This window comes from Mesoplodon mirus, assembly GCF_964341445.2.
Source record: "Mesoplodon mirus genome assembly, chromosome: 18".
In the NCBI taxonomy this organism is placed as follows: Eukaryota; Metazoa; Chordata; class Mammalia; order Artiodactyla; family Ziphiidae; genus Mesoplodon; species Mesoplodon mirus.
Genome location: NC_138994.1, coordinates 57,489,760 through 57,507,490, shown reverse-complemented (window position 1 = coordinate 57,507,490; position 17,731 = coordinate 57,489,760). Strand labels below are relative to the sequence as shown.

General features: G+C 43.9%; 1 protein-coding gene across 1 annotated transcript; it reads right to left on the bottom strand.

Moving 5' to 3' along the window:
* Positions 1-14,791: 14,791 nt before the first annotated feature.
* LOC309793030 (C-C motif chemokine 2-like) lies at positions 14,792-16,702 on the bottom strand. Its single transcript, XM_082603163.1, has 3 exons — positions 16,546-16,702; positions 15,677-15,794; positions 14,792-15,295 (listed from the first exon to the last, which is right to left on the bottom strand). The coding sequence occupies exons 1-3, from the start codon at positions 16,619-16,621 to the stop codon at positions 15,190-15,192; spliced, it is 300 nt and encodes a 99-aa protein (XP_082459289.1). The 5' UTR covers positions 16,622-16,702; the 3' UTR covers positions 14,792-15,189.
* Positions 16,703-17,731: the final 1,029 nt, after the last annotated feature.

The following is a 17,731-nucleotide window of genomic DNA, read 5'->3' as shown; positions in this document are numbered from 1 at the left end:
TCCCTTTTGGTTTCTACTTGCATCGAATATCTTTTTTCACCCCTTCACTTTGAGCCTGTGTGCGTCCTTAAAACTGAAGTGAGTCCCTTGTAGGAAGCATATAGTTGGGTCTTGTCTTTTTAATCCATTCAGCCACACTATGCCTTTTTTGGAGAAGTTAATCCATTCACATTTAGAGTAATAATTGGTAGGTAAGGACTTAGGACTGCCTTCTTATTGTTTTCTTAATATTTTGTAGTTCCCTTGAACCTTTCTTCCTCTCTCATTGCCTTCCTTTGTGAACTGATGCTTTTTCATAGTGGTATGCTTTGATTCCCTTCTCTTTATCTTTCATGTATCTGCTGTAGTTTTTTGCTTTGTGTTTACCATGAGGCTTACATAATACATCTTATAGATACAACAGTCTATTTTACACTGTTAACAACTTTACTTTGATTGCATACAAAAACTCTACTCATTTATCCCCCTTTTATGTTTGTTATGTTACAATTAACCTTTTTGTGTATCATGTAACCATTAACAAATTATTGTAGCTATATTTATTTTTAATACTTTTGTCCTTTAACCTTTGTACTAGAGTTAAGTGTAAAATCGTATTACAGTATTAGAGTATTCTGAATTTGACTATATGTGTATCTTTACCAGTGTATTGTATATTTTCATATAACTAATTAATGTCCTTTCATTTCAGCTTGGAGAACTCCTTTCAGCATTTCTTGTAAAGCAGGTCTAGAGGTAATAAACTCCCTCAGTTTTTGTTTATCTGGGAAAATCTTTATCTTTTCTTCACTTCTGAAGGACAGCTTTTCCAGGTAGAGTGTTCTTGGTTGGCAGCTTTTTTTTTTTTTTTCTTTCAGCACTTTCACTATAACATCCAGCTCTCTTCTGACTGCAAGGTTTTTGCTGAGAAATCCACTGACAACCTTATGGGAGTTGCTTTTCTAAGTTACAAGCTTCTTTTCTCTTGCACTTTTAAGATTCTCTCTGTCTTTGATTTTTGACTGTTTTATTACAACATGTCTTGGAGAAGATCTCTTTGAGTTTGTTTGGGAACCTATGAACTTCATGAACTTGAATATCCAAATCTCTCTCCAGATTTGTGAAGTTCTTAGCCATTATTTCTTTAAATAAGCTTTCTGCCCCCTTCTCCCTCTCTTCTCCTTCTGGGACTCTAATAATTCACAGATTGTTTCTTTTGACGGTATTCAATAGATCACAAAGTCTTTCTTCACTCTTTTTACTTCTTTTTTCTTTGTTCTCCTCTGACTAATAATTTCAAAGGTCTTGTCTTCTATTTCACAAATTCTTCTTGGTCCATTCTGCTGTTGATGGCATCTATTGTATTTTTAATTTCATTCATTGTATCTCCAGCCAAGGAATTTTTTAAAATGATTTTCTATTTTCTATCTCCATGTTAAACTTCTTATTTTGTTTGTGTATATATTTTTTGACTAATTTTGTTGAATTGTCTTTCTCCACGTTCTTGTAGCTCATTGAGATTCCTTTCAAAAGATATTTAAAATTCTTTTTCAGGTAAATAATAGATCTCAAGGGGACCCTGGGAAGATGGCGGAAGAGTAAGACGCGGAGATCACCTTCCTCCCCACAGATACATCAGAAATTCATCTACACGTGGAACAACTCCTACAGAACACCTACTGAACGCTGACAGAAGACCTCAGACCCCCCAAAAGGCAAGAAACCCCCCACATACCTGGATAGGGCAAAAGAAAAAAGAATAAACAGAGACAAAAGGATAGGGACGGGACCTACACCAGTGGGAGGGAGCCGTGAAGGAGGAAAGGTTTCTACACACTACAAGCCCCTTCGCGGGCAGAGACTGCGGGTGGCGGAGGGGGAAAGCTTCGCAGTAGCGGAGGAGAGCGCAGCAACAGGGGTGCGGAGGGCAAAGCGGAGAGATTCTGGCACAGAGGATCGGTGCCCTCAGGCACACACCAGCCCGAGAGGCTTGTCTGCTTGGCCGCCGGGGCGGGCGGGGCTGGGAGCTGAGGCTCGGGTATCGGCTTTCAGTCGGAGCGCAGGGAGAGGACTGGGGCTGGCGGCGGGAAGAGAGCCTGAAGGGGTTAGTGCACCACGGCTAGCCCGGAGGGAGTCCGGGGAAAGGGTCTGGAGCTGCCGAAGAGGCAAGAGGCTTTTTCCTCCCTTTTGTTTCCTGGTGCGCGAGGAGAGGGCATTAAGAGGGCTGCTTGGGGAAGCGCCGGAGACAGGCGCGAGCCGCGGCTAAAGGCGCGGACCCCGGAGACGGGCGTGGGACGCTGGGGCTGCTGCTGCCGCCGCCGCCGCGGGGCCTGTGTGCGAGCGCGGGTCACTGTCCGCCCCGCCTTCTGGGGGGCCTGTGCACCCCGCTACTGCCGGGGTCCCGGAACCCGGGGACGGCTTTCCTGGGAAAGCGCACGGAGCGCCTCGGGCTGCTGCAACGTCACGCCGACCTCTGCCGCCGCAGGCCCGCCCCACACTGCGCGCCCCTCCCTCCCCTCTGCCTGAGTGAGCCAGAGCCCCCGAATCAGCGGCTCCTTTAAACCCGTCCTGTCTGAGCGAAGAACGGACGCCCTCCGGCGACCTACGCACAGAGGCGGGGCCAGGTCCAAGGCTGAGACCCGGGAGCTGTGAGAGCAGAGACAGGGAAATCTCTCTGTGCAGCCTCGGAGGCAGCGGATTAAAGCTACACGGTCCATTTGATGTGCCCTGCGTCTATGGAGTGCATGAATGGACAGCGAATCATCCCAAATTGAGGAAGTGGACTTTGAGGACAAGATTTAAGACTTTCCCCCCGTTTCCTCTTTTTACAACGAATTATCCCAAATTAAGGAGGTGGACTTAGCAAGATTTCAGACTTCTCGCCCTTTTCCTCTTTTTACAACGAAGTATCCCAAATTGAGGAGGTGGACTTGGAGAGCAAGATTTTTGATTTTTCCCCCTGCTCTCTTTTTGTGAATGTGTATGTGTATTCTTCTGTGTAAGATTCTCTCTGTATAGCTTTGCTTCCACCATATGTCCCAGGGTTCTATCTGTCCGTTTTTTTTTCAATAATTACTTTTTAATTTTAATAACGCTACTATATTTCATACTTTATTCTATTTTACTTTACCTGCTCTTTCTTTTTTTCCTACCTTCCCTTCCTCCCTCCCTCCCTCCGCCCCTCCTTTCCTTCTTTCTCTCTTTCTTTCCTTATCCCTCCCTTCTTCCTTTCACTCTTATTCTTTCCTTCCTCCCTCCCTCCCTCCCTCCTGTCTTTCTTTCCTTCCTCCCTCCCTCCCACCCCTCTTCCTTTCACTTTCTTTTTCTTTCCATCCTCCCTCCCTCCCTCCTGTCTTTCTTTCTTTCTTTCCTTCCTCCCTCCCTTTGTCCATTCACTCTTCCTTTTTCTTTCATTCCTCCCTCTCTCCCTCCTTTCTTTCTTTCTTTCCATCCTTCCTTCCTCCCTCCCTCCTTTCTTTCTTCCTTCCTTCCTTCCTTTCTTTCCTTCTTCCTTTCTTTCTCTCTCTCTCTCTTTCTTCTACTAATTCTTTCTTTCTACTTTTTCTCCCTTTTATTCTGAGCTGGGTAGATGAAAGGCTCTTGGTGCTGCAGCCAGGAGTCAGTGCTGTGCCTCTGAAGTGGGAGAGCCAACTTCAGGACACAGGTCCACAAGAGACCTCCCAGCTCCACATAATATCAAGCAGCAAAAATCTCCCAGAGATCTCCATCTCAACACCAGCACCCAGCTTCAGTCAACGACCAGCAAACTACAGTGCTGGTCACCCTATGCCAAGCAACTAGCAAGGCAGGAACACAACCCCACCCATTAACAGAGAGGCTGCCTAAAAACATAATAAGGCCACAGGCATCCCAAAACACACCACCAGACGTGGACCTGTCCACCAGAAAGACAAGATCGAGCCTCAACCACCAGAACACAGGCTCTAGTCCCCTCCACCAGGAAGCCTACACAACCTACTGAAACAACCTTAGCCACTGGGGACAGACACCAAAAACAACAGGAACTACGAATCTGCAGCCTGCAAAAAGGAGACCCCAAACACAGTAACATAAGCAAAATGAGAAGACAGAAAAACACACAGCAGGTGAAGGAGCAAGGTAAAAACCTACCAGACCTAACAAATGAAGAGGTAATAGGCAGTCTACCTGAAAAAGAATTCAGAATAATGATAGTAAAGATGATCCAAGATTCTATTTCCAAGATCCAAAATCTTGGAAATAGAATAGACAAAATGCAAGAAACAGTTAACAAGGACCTAGAAGAACTAAAGATGAATCAAGCATCGATTAAAAACACAATAAATGAAATGAAAAATACTCTAGATGGGATCAATAGCAGAATAACTGAGGCAGAAGAACGGATAAGTGAGGTGGAAGATAAAATAGTGGAAATAACTGCTGCAGAGCAAAATAAAGAAAAAAGAATGAAAAGAACAGAGGACAGTCTCAGAGACCTCTGGGACAACATTAAACGCACCAACATTCGAATTATAGGGGTTCCAGAAGAAGAAGAGAAAAAGAAAGGGACTGAGAAAATATTTGAAGAGATTATAGTTGAAAACTTCCCTAATATGGGAAAGGAAATAGTTAATCAAGTCCAGGAGGCACAGAGAGTCCCATACAGAATAAATCCAAGGAGAAATACGCCAAGACACATATTAATCAAACTGTCAAAAATTAAACACAAAGAAATCATATTAAAAGCAGCAAGGGAAAAAAAACAAATAACACACAAGGGAATCCCCATCAGGTTAACAGCTGATCTCTCAGCAGAAACTCTACAAGCCAGAAGGGAGTGGCAGGACATAATTAAAGTGATGAAGGAGAGAAACCTGCAACCAAGATTACTCTACCCAGCAAGGATCTCATTCAGATTTTTTTTTTTTTTTTTTTTTTTTTTGCGGTATGCGGGCCTCTCACTGTTGTGGCCTCTCCCGTTGCGGAGCACAGGCTCCGGATGCGCAGGCCCAGCGGCCATGGCCCACGGGCCCAGCCGCTCCGCGGCATATGGGATCCTCCCAGACCGGGGCACGAACCCGTATCCCCTGCATCGGCAGGCGGACTCTCAACCACTGCGCCACCAGGGAGGCCCCTCTCATTCAGATTTGATGGAGAAATTAAAACCTTTACAGACAAGCAAAAGCTGAGAGTTCAGCACCACCAAACCAGCTTTACGACAAATGCTAAAGGAACTTCTCTAGGCAAGAAACACAGCAGAAGGAATATACCTACAATAACGAACCCAAAGCAATTAAGGAAATGGGAATAGGAACATACATATCAATAATTACCTTAAATGTAAATGGACTAAATGCTCCCACCAAAAGACACAGATTGGCTGAATGGATACAAAAACAAGACCCATATATATGCTGTCTACAAGAGACCCACTTCAGACCTAGAGACACATACAGATTGAAAGTAAGGGGATGGAAAAAGATATTCCATGCAAATGGAAATCAAAAGAAAGCTGGAGTAGCAATTCTTATATCAGACAAAATAGACTTTAAAATAAAGACTATTAGAAGAGACAAAGAAGGACACTACATAATGATCAAGGGATCGATCCAAGAAGAAGATATAACAATTGTAAATATTTATGCACCCAACATAGGAGCACCTCAATACATAAGGCAAATACTAACAGCCATAAAAGGGGAAATCGACAGTAACACAATCATAGTAGGGGACTTTAACACCCCACTTTCACCAATGGACAGATCATCCAAAATGAAAATAAATAAGGAAACACAAGCTTTAAATGATACATTAAACAAGATGGACTTAATTGACATTTATAGGACATTCCATCCAAAAACAACAGAATACACATTTTTCTCAAGTGCTCAAGGAACATTCTCCAGGATAGATCATATCTTGGGTCACAAATCAAGCCTTGGTAAATTTAAGAAAATTGAAATTGTATCAAGTATCTTTTCTGACCACAATGCTATGAGACTAGACATCAATTACAGGTAAAGATCTGTAAAAAATACAAACACATGGAGGCTAAACAATACACTACTCAATAACGAAGTGATCACTGAAGAAATCAAAGAGGAAATTAAAAAATACCTAGAAACAAATGACAATGGAGACACGACGACCCCAAACCTATGGGACGCAGCAAAAGCAGTTCTAAGGGGGAAGTTTATAGCAATACAATCCCACCTTAAGAAACAGGAAACATCTCGAGCAAACAACCTGACCCTGCACCTAAAGCAATTAGAGAAAGAAGAACAAAAAACCCCCAAAGCTAGCAGAAGGAAAGAAATCATAAAGATCAGATCAGAAATAAATGAAAAAGAAATGAAGGAAACGATAGCAAAGATCAATAAAACTAAAAGCTGGTTCTTTGAGAAGATAAACAAAATAGACAAACCATTAGTCAGACTCATCAAGAAAAAAAGGGAGGGGCCTCCCTGGTGGCGCAGTGGTTGAGAGTCCGCCTGCCGATGCAGGGGATACGGGTTCGTGCCCCGGTCTGGGAGGATCCCATATGCCGCGGAGCGGCTGGGCCCGTGAGCCATGGCCGCTGGGCCTGCGCATCCGGAGCCTGTGCTCCGCAACGGGAGAGGCCACAACAGTGAGAGGCCCGCATACCGCAAAAAAAAAAAAAAAAAAAAAGAAAAAAAGGGAGAAGACTCAAATCAATAGAATTAGAAATGAAAAAGGAGAAGTAACAACTGACACTGCAGAAATACAAACGATCATGAGAGATTACTACAAGCAACTAGATGCCAATAAAATGGACAACCTGGAAGAAATGGACAAATTCTTAGAAATGCACAACCTGCCAAGACTGAATCAGGAAGAAATAGAAAATATGAATAGACCAATCACAAGCACTGAAATTGAAACTGTGATAAAAAAAATCTTCCAACAAACAAAAACCCAGGACCAGATGGCTTCACAGGCGAATTCTATCAAACATTTAGAGAAGAGCTAACACCCATGCTTCTCAAACTCTTCCAAACAATTTCAGAGGAAACTCCCAAACTCATTCTATGAGGCCACCATCACCTTGATATCAAAACCAGGCAAGGATGTCACAAAGAAAGAAAACTACAGGCCAATATCACTGATGAACATAGATGCAAAAATCCTCAACAAAATACTAGCAAACAGAATCCAACAGCACATGAAAAGGATCATACACCATGATCAAGTGGGGTTTATTCCAGGAATGCAAGGATTCTTCAATATACGCAAATCAATCAACGTGATACACCATATTAACAAGTTGAAGGAGAAAAACCATATGATCATCTCAATAGATGCAGAGAAAGCTTTCGACAAAATTCAACACCCATTTATGATAAAAACCCTGCAGAAAGTAGGCATAGAGGGAACTTTCCTCAACATAATAAAGGCCATATATGACAAACCCACAGCCAACATTGTCCTCAATGGTGAAAAACTGAAACCATTTCCACTAAGATCAGGAACAAGACAAGTCTGCCCACTCTCACCACTCTTATTCAACTTAGTTTTGGAAGTTTTAGCCACAGCAATCAGAGAAGAAAAGGAAATAAAAGGAATCCAAATTGGAAAAGAAGAAGTAAAGCTGTCACTGTTTGCAGATGACATGATACTATACATAGAGAATCCTAAAGATGCTACCAGAAAACTACTAGAGCTAATCAACGAATTTGGTAAAGTAGCAGGATACAAAATTAATGCACAGAAATCTCTGGCATTCCTGTACACTAATGATGAAAAATCTGAAAATGAAATCAAGAAAACACTCCCATTTACCATTGCAACAAAAAGAATAAAATATCTAGGAATAAACCTACCTAAGGAGACAAAAGACCTGTATGCAGAAAATTATAAGACACTGATGAAAGAAATTAAAGATGATACAAACAGATGGAGAGATATACCATGCTCCTGGATTGGAAGAATCAATATTGTGAAAATGACTCTACTACCCAAAGCAATCTACAGATTCAATGCAATCCCTATCAAACTACCACTGGCATTTTTCACAGAACTAGAACAAAAAATTTCACAATTTGTTTGGAAAAACAAAAGACCCCGAATAGCCAAAGCAATCTTGAGAACGAAAAACGGAGCTGGAGGAATCAGGCTCCCTGACTTCAGACTATACTACAAAGCTACAGTAATCAAGACAGTGTGGTACTGGCACAAAAACAGAAAGATAGATCAATGGAACAGGATAGAAAGCCCAGAGATAAACCCACACACATATGGTCAACTTATCTTTGATAAAGGAGGCAGGAATGTACAGTGGAGAGAGGACAGCCTCTTCAATAAGTGGTGCTGGGAAAACTGGACAGGGACATGTAAAAGTATGAGATTAGATCATTCCCTAACACCATACACAAAAATAAGCTCAAAATGGATTAAAGACCTAAATGTAAGGCCAGAAACTATCAAACTCTTAGAGGAAAACATAGGCAGAACACTCTATGACATAAATCACAGCAAGATCCTTTTGGACCCACCTCCTGGAGAAATGGAAATAAAAACAAAGATAAACAAATGGGACCTAATGAAACTTAAAAGCTTTTGCACAGCAAAGGAAACCATAAACAAGACCAAAAGACAACCCTCAGAATGGGAGAAAATATTTGCAAATGAAGCAACTGACAAAGGATTAATCTCCAAAATTTATAAACAGCTCATGCAGCTCAATAGCAAAAAAACAAACAACCCAATCCAAAAATGGGCAGAAGACTTAAATAGGCATTTCTCCAAAGAAGATATACAGACTGCCAACAAACACATGAAAGAATGCTCAACATCATTAATCATTAGACACATGCAAATCAAAACTACAATGAGATATCATCTCACACCAGTCAGAATGGCCATCATCAAGAAATCTAGAAACAATAAATGCTGGAGAGGGTGTGGAGAAAAGGGAACACTCTTGCACTGCTGGTGGGAATGTGAATTGGTACAGCCACTATGGAGAACAGTATGGAGGTTCCTTAAAAAACTACAAATACAACTACCATATGACCCAGCAATCCCACTACTAGGCATATACCCTGAGAAAACCATAATTCAAAAAGAGACATGTACCAAAATGTTCATTGCAGCTCTATTCACAATAGCCCGGAGCTGGAAACACCCTAAGTGTCCATCATCGGATGAATGGATAAAGAAGATGTGGCACATATATACAATGGAATATTACTCAGCCATAAAAAGAAACGAAACTGAGCTATTTGTAATGAGGTGGATAGACCTAGAGTCTGTCATACAGAGTGAAGTAAGTCAGAAAGAGAAAGACAAATACCGTATGCTAACACATATATATGGAATTAAAAAAAAATGTCATGAAGAACCTAGGGGTAAAACGGGAATAAAGACACAGACCTACTTGAGAATGGACTTGAGGATATGGGGAGGGGGAAGGGTAAGCTGTGACAAAGCGAAAGAGAGGCATGGACATATATACACTACCAAACGTAAGGTAGATAGATAGTGGGAAGCAGCCGCAGAGCACAGGGAGATCAGCTTGGTGCTTTGTGACCACCTAGAGGGGTGGGATAGGGAGGGTGGGAGGGAGGGAGATGCATGAGGGAAGGGATGTGGGAACAGATGTATATGTATGACTGATTCACTTTGTTATAAAGCAGAAACTAAAAAAAAAAAGAGATACACATTAAAATTGTTAGCATTAACTTCAAGTTTATTGCTGGTGCAATGCTCTTGGTTATAACTGAACTCTGATCAAGCAGCCATTTTTCTCTCTTAGAAGTTCAGCATGTTTTCAACCACTGTCTCCAATTGTACCTTCCAGTCATTGGTTTGCTGATGCTCCTTGATATTCATAAATATGCTCTTTTAATAAATATAAAAAAATAATAGATCTCAGTGTCTTTGGGTCAGTTACTGGAAGATTATTGTGATCCTTTGATGGCATCACGGTTCCTTGACTTTTCATGTTCCTTGAAGTCTTGTGTTGCTTTCTTTGAATCTGAAGTAGCCGTCACTCCCTCCGGTCTTTACTGAGTGACTTCAGGAGTGAAATACCTCCTGTCAACCCTGCTAGGGATTTTGAGGTTCTCTCAGAACTTCTAAAAATATGCTTGCTCCATGCTTTAAGCTCCCCTCTGTGGCAGAATTCTTTAACTTGCATGCCTTCTCTCAAGCCTGCCAAGAGCTCGACAGCCTCCTTTGTTTTCTCAAGGGCGGGGCTAAAGCCCAAGTAGATCTCTCCGTGAGGCACAGATTCAGGCCGGCTTTCTGCATGTGCTCTCTAGCTGTCTGCCAAAGCTCACTCTTGCCATTGTCGGGAACACTCAGAGGGAGCCAGCCACAGGTTGGGTGTGTGTGTGTGTGTGTGAGGCTCATAGACTGCTGGGGTGCCCGTGGGCCACTTAGGGGGATGTGTAGCTGAGATCTTGCAGGCTTCTTGGAGTCTGCAATGCAATTACTAGGATCTGCATCCTTCTAATGCCTCCCCAAACTTCTATCTGCTGCTCTCCCAGCCTCTTCCTGCCCCCTAGTCATGTATGTAGTTTGGAATCAAGACTCTGTAAGGAGCAGGAAGAAAATGGGTCTCTGGGGCAGTGTCCACATAGCTGGGGTGCTGGGGAAGTTCACACACACAATCTCACTCCCCGTCCCCCAACGTCCCAGGAGAAAGCACAGCAGCCCAGAATGTCCTTCTTGGCACTGAGCTGTACCACTTTGGGGGAGGGGTAATGCAGGTAACGTGAAACTGGTCCTGTTACGCTCTCCAATGCATCCAAACTTGATTTTCTTGCTCCAACTGTGTGATGTGCTGGAACTTCTCCATTGGAAACCTGGACTTCCACAAAGGCTCTCTCATCTGTGGGTAATTGGCTAAGACACTGTTCTCCAGGGGCTTCCAAACCACAGACAGGAGGGGCTGGTGCCAATTCATGGACTACTGCAGATTTCACAGCTAGGACTTCGATCTATATGCTTTTGACCTGATGAATGGGTGGGTAAGTCTCCTCCCAGGTCCCGTGGCATACAGTGCTCCATCCCACAGCTCCAAAAAGGCACTTTTGTTCATGAATAGCTGAAAAATTGTCGTTGTTGATGGGGAGATATGAACAAGGGACATGTTATTTGGTCATCTTACTGACTTCACTCTGCTTTCCATTACTTTTTAAATTTTTTTGTGCTCTGTAGTTTCTAGTGTACCATTTTATTTCCTCTTCTCTCTTATCGTATATTTTTGAGTTATTTTCTCAGTGGGCACTATGAGGATTACTGTTATTATTGTAATTTGTAACAATCTAGTTCAGGTTAATACCATCTTAATTTCAATAGTATATGTGAACTTTGATCCTATATAGCTCTCCCGCTATATGCAGGGAAGATGAATGAAGAATCACAGAATCTGGCTGATGCCTATCACCTGCTCCTTCTCTCTCTCTCTCTCTCTCTCTGGCTTATTTCTTTTGCCCAAGTCTCTTATTCACCATTATCAGGTGTGTGGGGAGAAGGAGGAAAGGGTGGGGGGGGCAGAGAAAAAAAAAGCTGCTATGAATGGAGGAGGGGACCAGGAACTAAGAGCTGCGGAAAGCCTCTAGAAATTGGAAAAGGTAAGAAAACCGATTCTCCCTTAGAGTCTCCAGAAGGAATGCAGCCCTACAGACCCATTTTAAACATCTCCAGAACTGTAAGATAATATATTTGTATTGTTTTAAGGCGTTAAGTTTATGATAATTTGTTACAGTGACAATAAGGAATGAATACAGATTTTGGTACCGGGAAGTGGGGTGCTGCTATTACAAATACTAAAACATGTAGAAGTGACTTAGAATGGAGCAATGAGAAGAGGCCAGAAGAATTTTGAGCATGATAGAAAAAGCCTAGGTTTCCCGGAACAGACTGTTGGCAGTGACAGGATATGAATACACTTGGCATTCCCTCCTATAACAGGGCCTCTTGCCAGTGCTTTGTGCTCAGAGATTCGTCATGCAAGGAGCAAGGAATCCCATGCTTAGCTGGAACAACAGCAACAACAAAAATGGATTCAAGGTTTCCTGAAAGTGAGTAGATATGGGTTGCCAAGGGAATGTGAGTAGATTATTTTGGGGACTTGAGCACATGCATTGCCCCGTCCCTAAGCCTCCCTTCTTTCCAGACCCTCCACTTCAAATCAGCCTGGCATGAGAGGGTCTGATGCTCAGTAAGCTGTATGGTGATGCCCCGTTTGCTTGCACTTCCTTCTGTTTTTGCCTCCTGGCATCCACTGCAATTTGAGCGGTCAAGGCTGAGGATTGGAGGAGTGAAGGACAGGCAGGGGGTACTGTTGGACCTGGCACGAGGGTCAGTGAGTTCCATTAATAGCTGCCAGTGAATTGTCTGCTGACTGATGGACAAGGGCACTTTGGGAGTGTTCCTTGGAGTTCTGATGGAATCCCTCAGCCAGAATCAGGGACTCCGAATGGGCTCAGGAATCTGGAAGCAGAATACCTTCTCTTCCTCTTCAGCTCTAGGTGGTAGAAATGAAAGTTTTCCAAAAGACATACCCCCAGATCCCAAAACCTAGGGTCTGCTGTGTTCCTACTTGTAATACAACATCTTCCCCATTTTATTGATGGAGACTCAGAATACTCAACCTGCCCTAGGTAACAGAGTGAGTCAGTGCCAGTTCCGGGATTAGAACCTAAGTGTCCTTCTGCCAACCAGGGTTCTCTCCTACTGCCAAAGGCACTGCCTGATCTAGCTTGATACAACAGCCCTCTCCCCACCAGAGTGGCCTTGGTATCTGCAAATTCACCATGCAGAGTTTATTCATAGGGCAAGATATTTGCTTTCCTTAGTGGAGGAGCTGTCTGTGTCTAGGTGGGTCAAATGCCTCACAGGTAGGTCAAAAGCCATGCAAAGGAATAGACAACTTAGGTGGACATTCTGGATAAAGAGGCCTATCCATCTAAAATATGATCTCAAGCTCCTGGGGTTGGGATTGGGAGATAGTGATGGAGAAAAGTGCATTCTGGTTTCAGGGAAAGCTGTCCCCTTAAAATGTAGTTTGTAGAAGGAGCTTCCTCTGTATCTTAAGTCACAGGTCTTCTCCTCCATCTACGATACCCAGCATTTCACTCTGCCCAGCTCATTTTTCTCCGATGTTACCTCTTATAGTCCATATTCAGACACTCATCATCTCTTGCCTGGAGAGGCAGTAGCCTCTTCCTTGTCCCTACTTGTCCAGGTCTGCATGAAGCCAGTAAGTTACATATACTGAAACTCATCTCTGAACCTCTGAACATGGACATGTCCTTCCTCACTGGCCCAAACATTTCCAACATCTCCTGTTAACCTATGAGGCTGAGTATTAACTTTCCACCTTGACATTTATAACCCTTTACTTGGGACTTTCCTGGTGGCGCAGTGGTTAAGAATTCATCTGCCAATGCAGGGAACAAGGGTTCAAGCCCTGGTGCAGGAAGATCCCACATGCCACGGAGCAACTAAGCCGTGTGGAGCAACTAAGCCCGTGCGCCACAACTACTGAGCCTGTGCTCTAGAGCCCACAAACCACAACTACTGAGCCCTCATGCCACAACTACTGAAGCCTGCGGGCCTAGAGCCCATGCTCCGCGACAAGAGAAGCCAGCGCAATGAGAAGCCCACACACTGCAACGAAGGGTAGCCCCTGCTCGCTGCAACTAGAGAAGGCACGTGCGCAGCAACGGAGACCCAATGTAGCCAAAATATAAATAAATAAATAAAACCCTCTGCTCAACCTTCCTTCCTAATCTTCCCCGTCACTTGACACAGACATGGAGCCCAATTCTCATCTAATTGGTTTTCTCCCTCTTTGATGGACATGTCATCATCATTTTTACCTCTAGATATTTGGTCTCACTCTTCTCCTTTTGTTTTCCTTTTTCTTTTTTCTTTTTTGGCCATGCCACATGGCTTGTGGGATTTTAGTTTCCCGACCAGGGATTGAAACTTGGCCCTCGGCAGTGAGATCACAGAGTCCTAACCACTGGGCCACCAGGGAATTCCCTCTCCTTTTCTTAATGATCTTGTAATTTGTCTAGAAAAACCTCATACATTCATCAAAGATAAGTTCAAGTCATATATATATATATATATATATATATATATATATATATTTTTTTTTTTTTTTTTTTTTTTTTTTTTGTGGTATGCGGGCCTCTCACTGTTGTGGCCTCTCCCGTTGCGGAGCACAGGCTCCGGACGTGCAGGCTCAGCGGCCATGGCTCACGGGCCTAGCCGCGCCGCAGCGTGTGGGATCCTCCCGGACCGGGGCATGAACCCGTGTCCCCTGCATTGGCAGGCGGACTCTCAACCACTGCGCCACCAGGGAAGCCCCGAGTCATATATTCGTAATGAATCTTATTGATGGTCATTAAGTCTCTCCCTGATTTCCCAGTGTCTACAGTGTCTGTATTACTCCAAGTCGGAGGATTAACTGGAGGGGGAGAAATTGGAGGAAAGTAACACAGTTAGGGGACAGTTGCAATAGATTATAGGATATATTGAGGGCAGGGGTCAAGGGCTGTGAGCAAAAGGATGGGGGCGGTGGGTTGTTGCTAAACAGGTGACAAGGGTCGTTGGGAACCCGGCAGATGGTGTCGGGGATTGGAGTGGTAGTGATGAAATGCCTGATTGGATCCTGCCATAAAAATTCTTCTGTAGGTACTCAGATGAGCTCACCCAGTGGAAAAGAACAGAGCCAGTTCACATTCTTATTCTTCCAAAACATGAGCCCCGTGCTCTGAAACCCTGCTCCTCCCCCTTCACCAAGATTATACTCAGCTTTTTAATTTCCTTCAAGAAAATGTCAAAAGACAGGTTTTGTACAAAAATATATATATATTGTTCAATAGTTACATAATATACATTTTCACAATAGCACTTTCAGCAATGACTTAGAATGTAAACCAAAAAGTTTTTTCATTAATCATCCTTGCAAGGACCCTCCCGCCATCCCAGGGGTAAAATTGGGATTCACAGAGGAAAGCAATTTGCCCAAGTCTCCATTTAAAAAAAAGAAACAAAACACTAGTAGTCATGGAAGATAAACTTAAAACATCAATAACTTAAATAAGATTAATATTACTTAAGGCATCATGTTTCATATCAATAAAGTTCATACTCTTTAAAATTATAATAAGATAACATCAGAGGGCAGTTAGGGAAAGCTAGAAGAAAACAAACTGTCTTCAGATTCTCGAGTTGTGGAGGGAGTGCTCAAGGCTTTGGAGTTTGCCTTTTCTTGTCCAGATCTCTCATGGAGTTCTGGACCCACTTCTGCTTGGGGTCTGCACAGATCTCCTTGCCCAGTATGGTCTTGAAGCTGTGGAGGAGAGAGGGGACGGTTAGATGGAGTTCCGTTGAGATTTCAGCCTATGAATGCAGCCTATTTGCCCCAAGACGCTGCCATGGGAACTTGAGGAGGAAGGCAGGTGGAAGGAGGGAGCCCAGGGCAAGTCAGTCCTGTAGATGGCGCAGCAAAGCCATCCTGATTTCAGGCTAAAGAAACTGGGATGGTCTGAATAAGCACCCAGATGGAGAGTGATGTTAGGAGTAACTTTTTCCTTTGTGGCTGCAGTTTTTCCACTGGGCACCTTTGGATATTGGATTAGGTCATGTAACTCTCTGACTTTACATTTGTGAGCCATGCCCCTAGCGCCCCGAGGAAGAACTGGACCACGGAGGCCTGAAGTGTTAAACTCACATCACAGCTTCTTTGGGACACTTGCTGCTGGTGACTCTTCTATAGCTCACCAGCCTCTGCATTGAGATCTTCTTATTGTTGAATGTATAGCAGCAGGTGACTGGGGAGTTAATTGCATCTGGAAATAGAACCACAAAGAAAAAGCACTTTAGGATGGACTAGGTTCTTTCTGATCTCAATCAGAGCAGAAAAGAGGAGTAAGGAGAAGACAAAAGGGAGTCAGGAGTGGAGGTAGAAGCGCTTAAATCCCAATACTTCTGCCTATGCTAGAATAGCATACAAACTCAGTTTCCTATGCTCTAAAATGGGTATACAGCATTGATAATGAACTGAGGAAAGGGAGCTCTGTTAAAACGAAATAACTTTTGGAAGTGCTGTTAGGAGGGGCTAATAATCCAAGTTATCAGGGTCAGGGACACAGCTGTGAGTCCCCTTTAGGTTCCAAGTAATCGATGCTTGGTTGTAAGTTTCCCTGGTACCCTCTGCCTCTGCAAAACTGAGTCTCTGGAGTCCAGATTCCAGGTCTCCTCCTCTGCCCTCCACAGTATCTGGAAATACCCTGCCAGAGAACCCCCTCTCTTTATATCCCAGTCCCCAAATTTTGCTGAAAGGAGACAGGGCAGTAACTGCTCTGGGTTCATGCTTCCAGAGCTGGAGTCCTGGAAGGAGCTGGATTTGGGGTCTGCAGCTGGAATTCTCATCCAGGCTCTGCCCAAGGGAAGCTCTGTGATCAAGCTCACTCCTATGCCTCTCTGACTTTCCTGATCTTGTAGTTAAAGTGAGAGTGTGGGTACTCTTCTGCTCTGATGGCCCATCATGACCCAGGGATGGGGTGATGTGCTCCAAAGGGAAAGAGACAGGGGGCTTACCTGGCTGAGCGAGGACCTGGGTGCTGAAGGAGGCTGTTGTGAGCAGCAGAAACAGGAGGGCTGCGGACACCTTCATGCTGGAGGGAGAGGATTCAAGATTCAGCGTGGGAGCTGTTGGTTTCTGGATTGGTCTCAGCCTCTCTGCTCCTGCAGTGGCTTTGTCTGCCTTTTATTGAAAACCAAGAGGGTGGAGCAATGAGAGAGAGGTTGGCCCAGGGCATCCTCCTCCTCAATGAATGACGAAGTGGAATCTTGAAAGTGCTGAGCAAGTGAAGCACCCGAGGACATTTCCAGGAAGTAGGAGAGAGAAGCGGTAGGTCAGGACTGGACACTTTTTCCATTCACAGCTGAGATGACAAGAAATGGAAGGAGCAGGGTATACAGTTATATCCCGAGAGACCACAGACGTAAACCAAATGGTTTATTCATTAGGATTCCGCTTTCTCCGAAGTGAAAACTCTGCAGAAAAGAAAGGAAGCAGGGGAAAGAGAGGTCACACGGACGATGAAAGCATCTCTGAGCTTAACCCTGGTTTAACCCTGGTCCACCTTCAAGCAACATCCCAGGGGACCTTCAAGCCAAGAAAGGGTCTTGAAGTCTTGGCAGCCTCCCCCAACAGCTTATTAAATCCCTTTGCTCTTTAAAATGTAGGATGGTGGCACAATTGAAGCTTAGCCGAACTATAGGGTTGTGGTTTTTTTTGTTTTGTTTTGTTTTGTTTTGTTTTGTTTTTTGCGGTACAGGGGCCTCTCACTGCTGTAGCCTCTCCCGTTGCGGAGCGACGCGCAAGCTCAGCGGCCATGGCTCACGGGCCCAGCCACTCCGCGGCATGTGGGATCTTCCTGGACCGGGGCACGAACCCGTGTCCCCTGCATTAGCATGCGGACTCTCAACCACTGCGCCACCAGGGAAGCCCGGGTTTTTTAAAACTATAAAAGTGAATTCTAGAATCATCGGATTTAAGACTTGGAAGAAGCCATCTAGATCATGTAGTGCTGCAGAAAAAATTTTCATGTAATACTAATGCACTACTTACTCTGTGCCAGGAATATTCTAAGCCCTTTACAAATGCCAAGTCTTTCAATTCTCCAACCCCATCTAGTAGGTATTGTTCATTCCAATTTTATAGCCAGGCAACGAAGATACAGAGAAGTTAAGTAACCTGCTTGAGTTCCCCCAAGAAGAA

Coding starts and splice junctions, on each gene's coding strand:
- LOC309793030 (XM_082603163.1), bottom strand. CDS start 16,621: ATGAAGGTGTCCGCAGCCCTCCTGTTTCTGCTGCTCACAACAGCCTCC. Junction 15,795..16,545: donor CCAGGTCCTCGCTCAGCCAG/GTAAGCCCCCTG, acceptor TTCTATTTCCAG/ATGCAATTAACTCCCCAGTC. Junction 15,296..15,676: donor TGTCCCAAAGAAGCTGTGAT/GTGAGTTTAACA, acceptor TCTCCTCCACAG/CTTCAAGACCATACTGGGCA.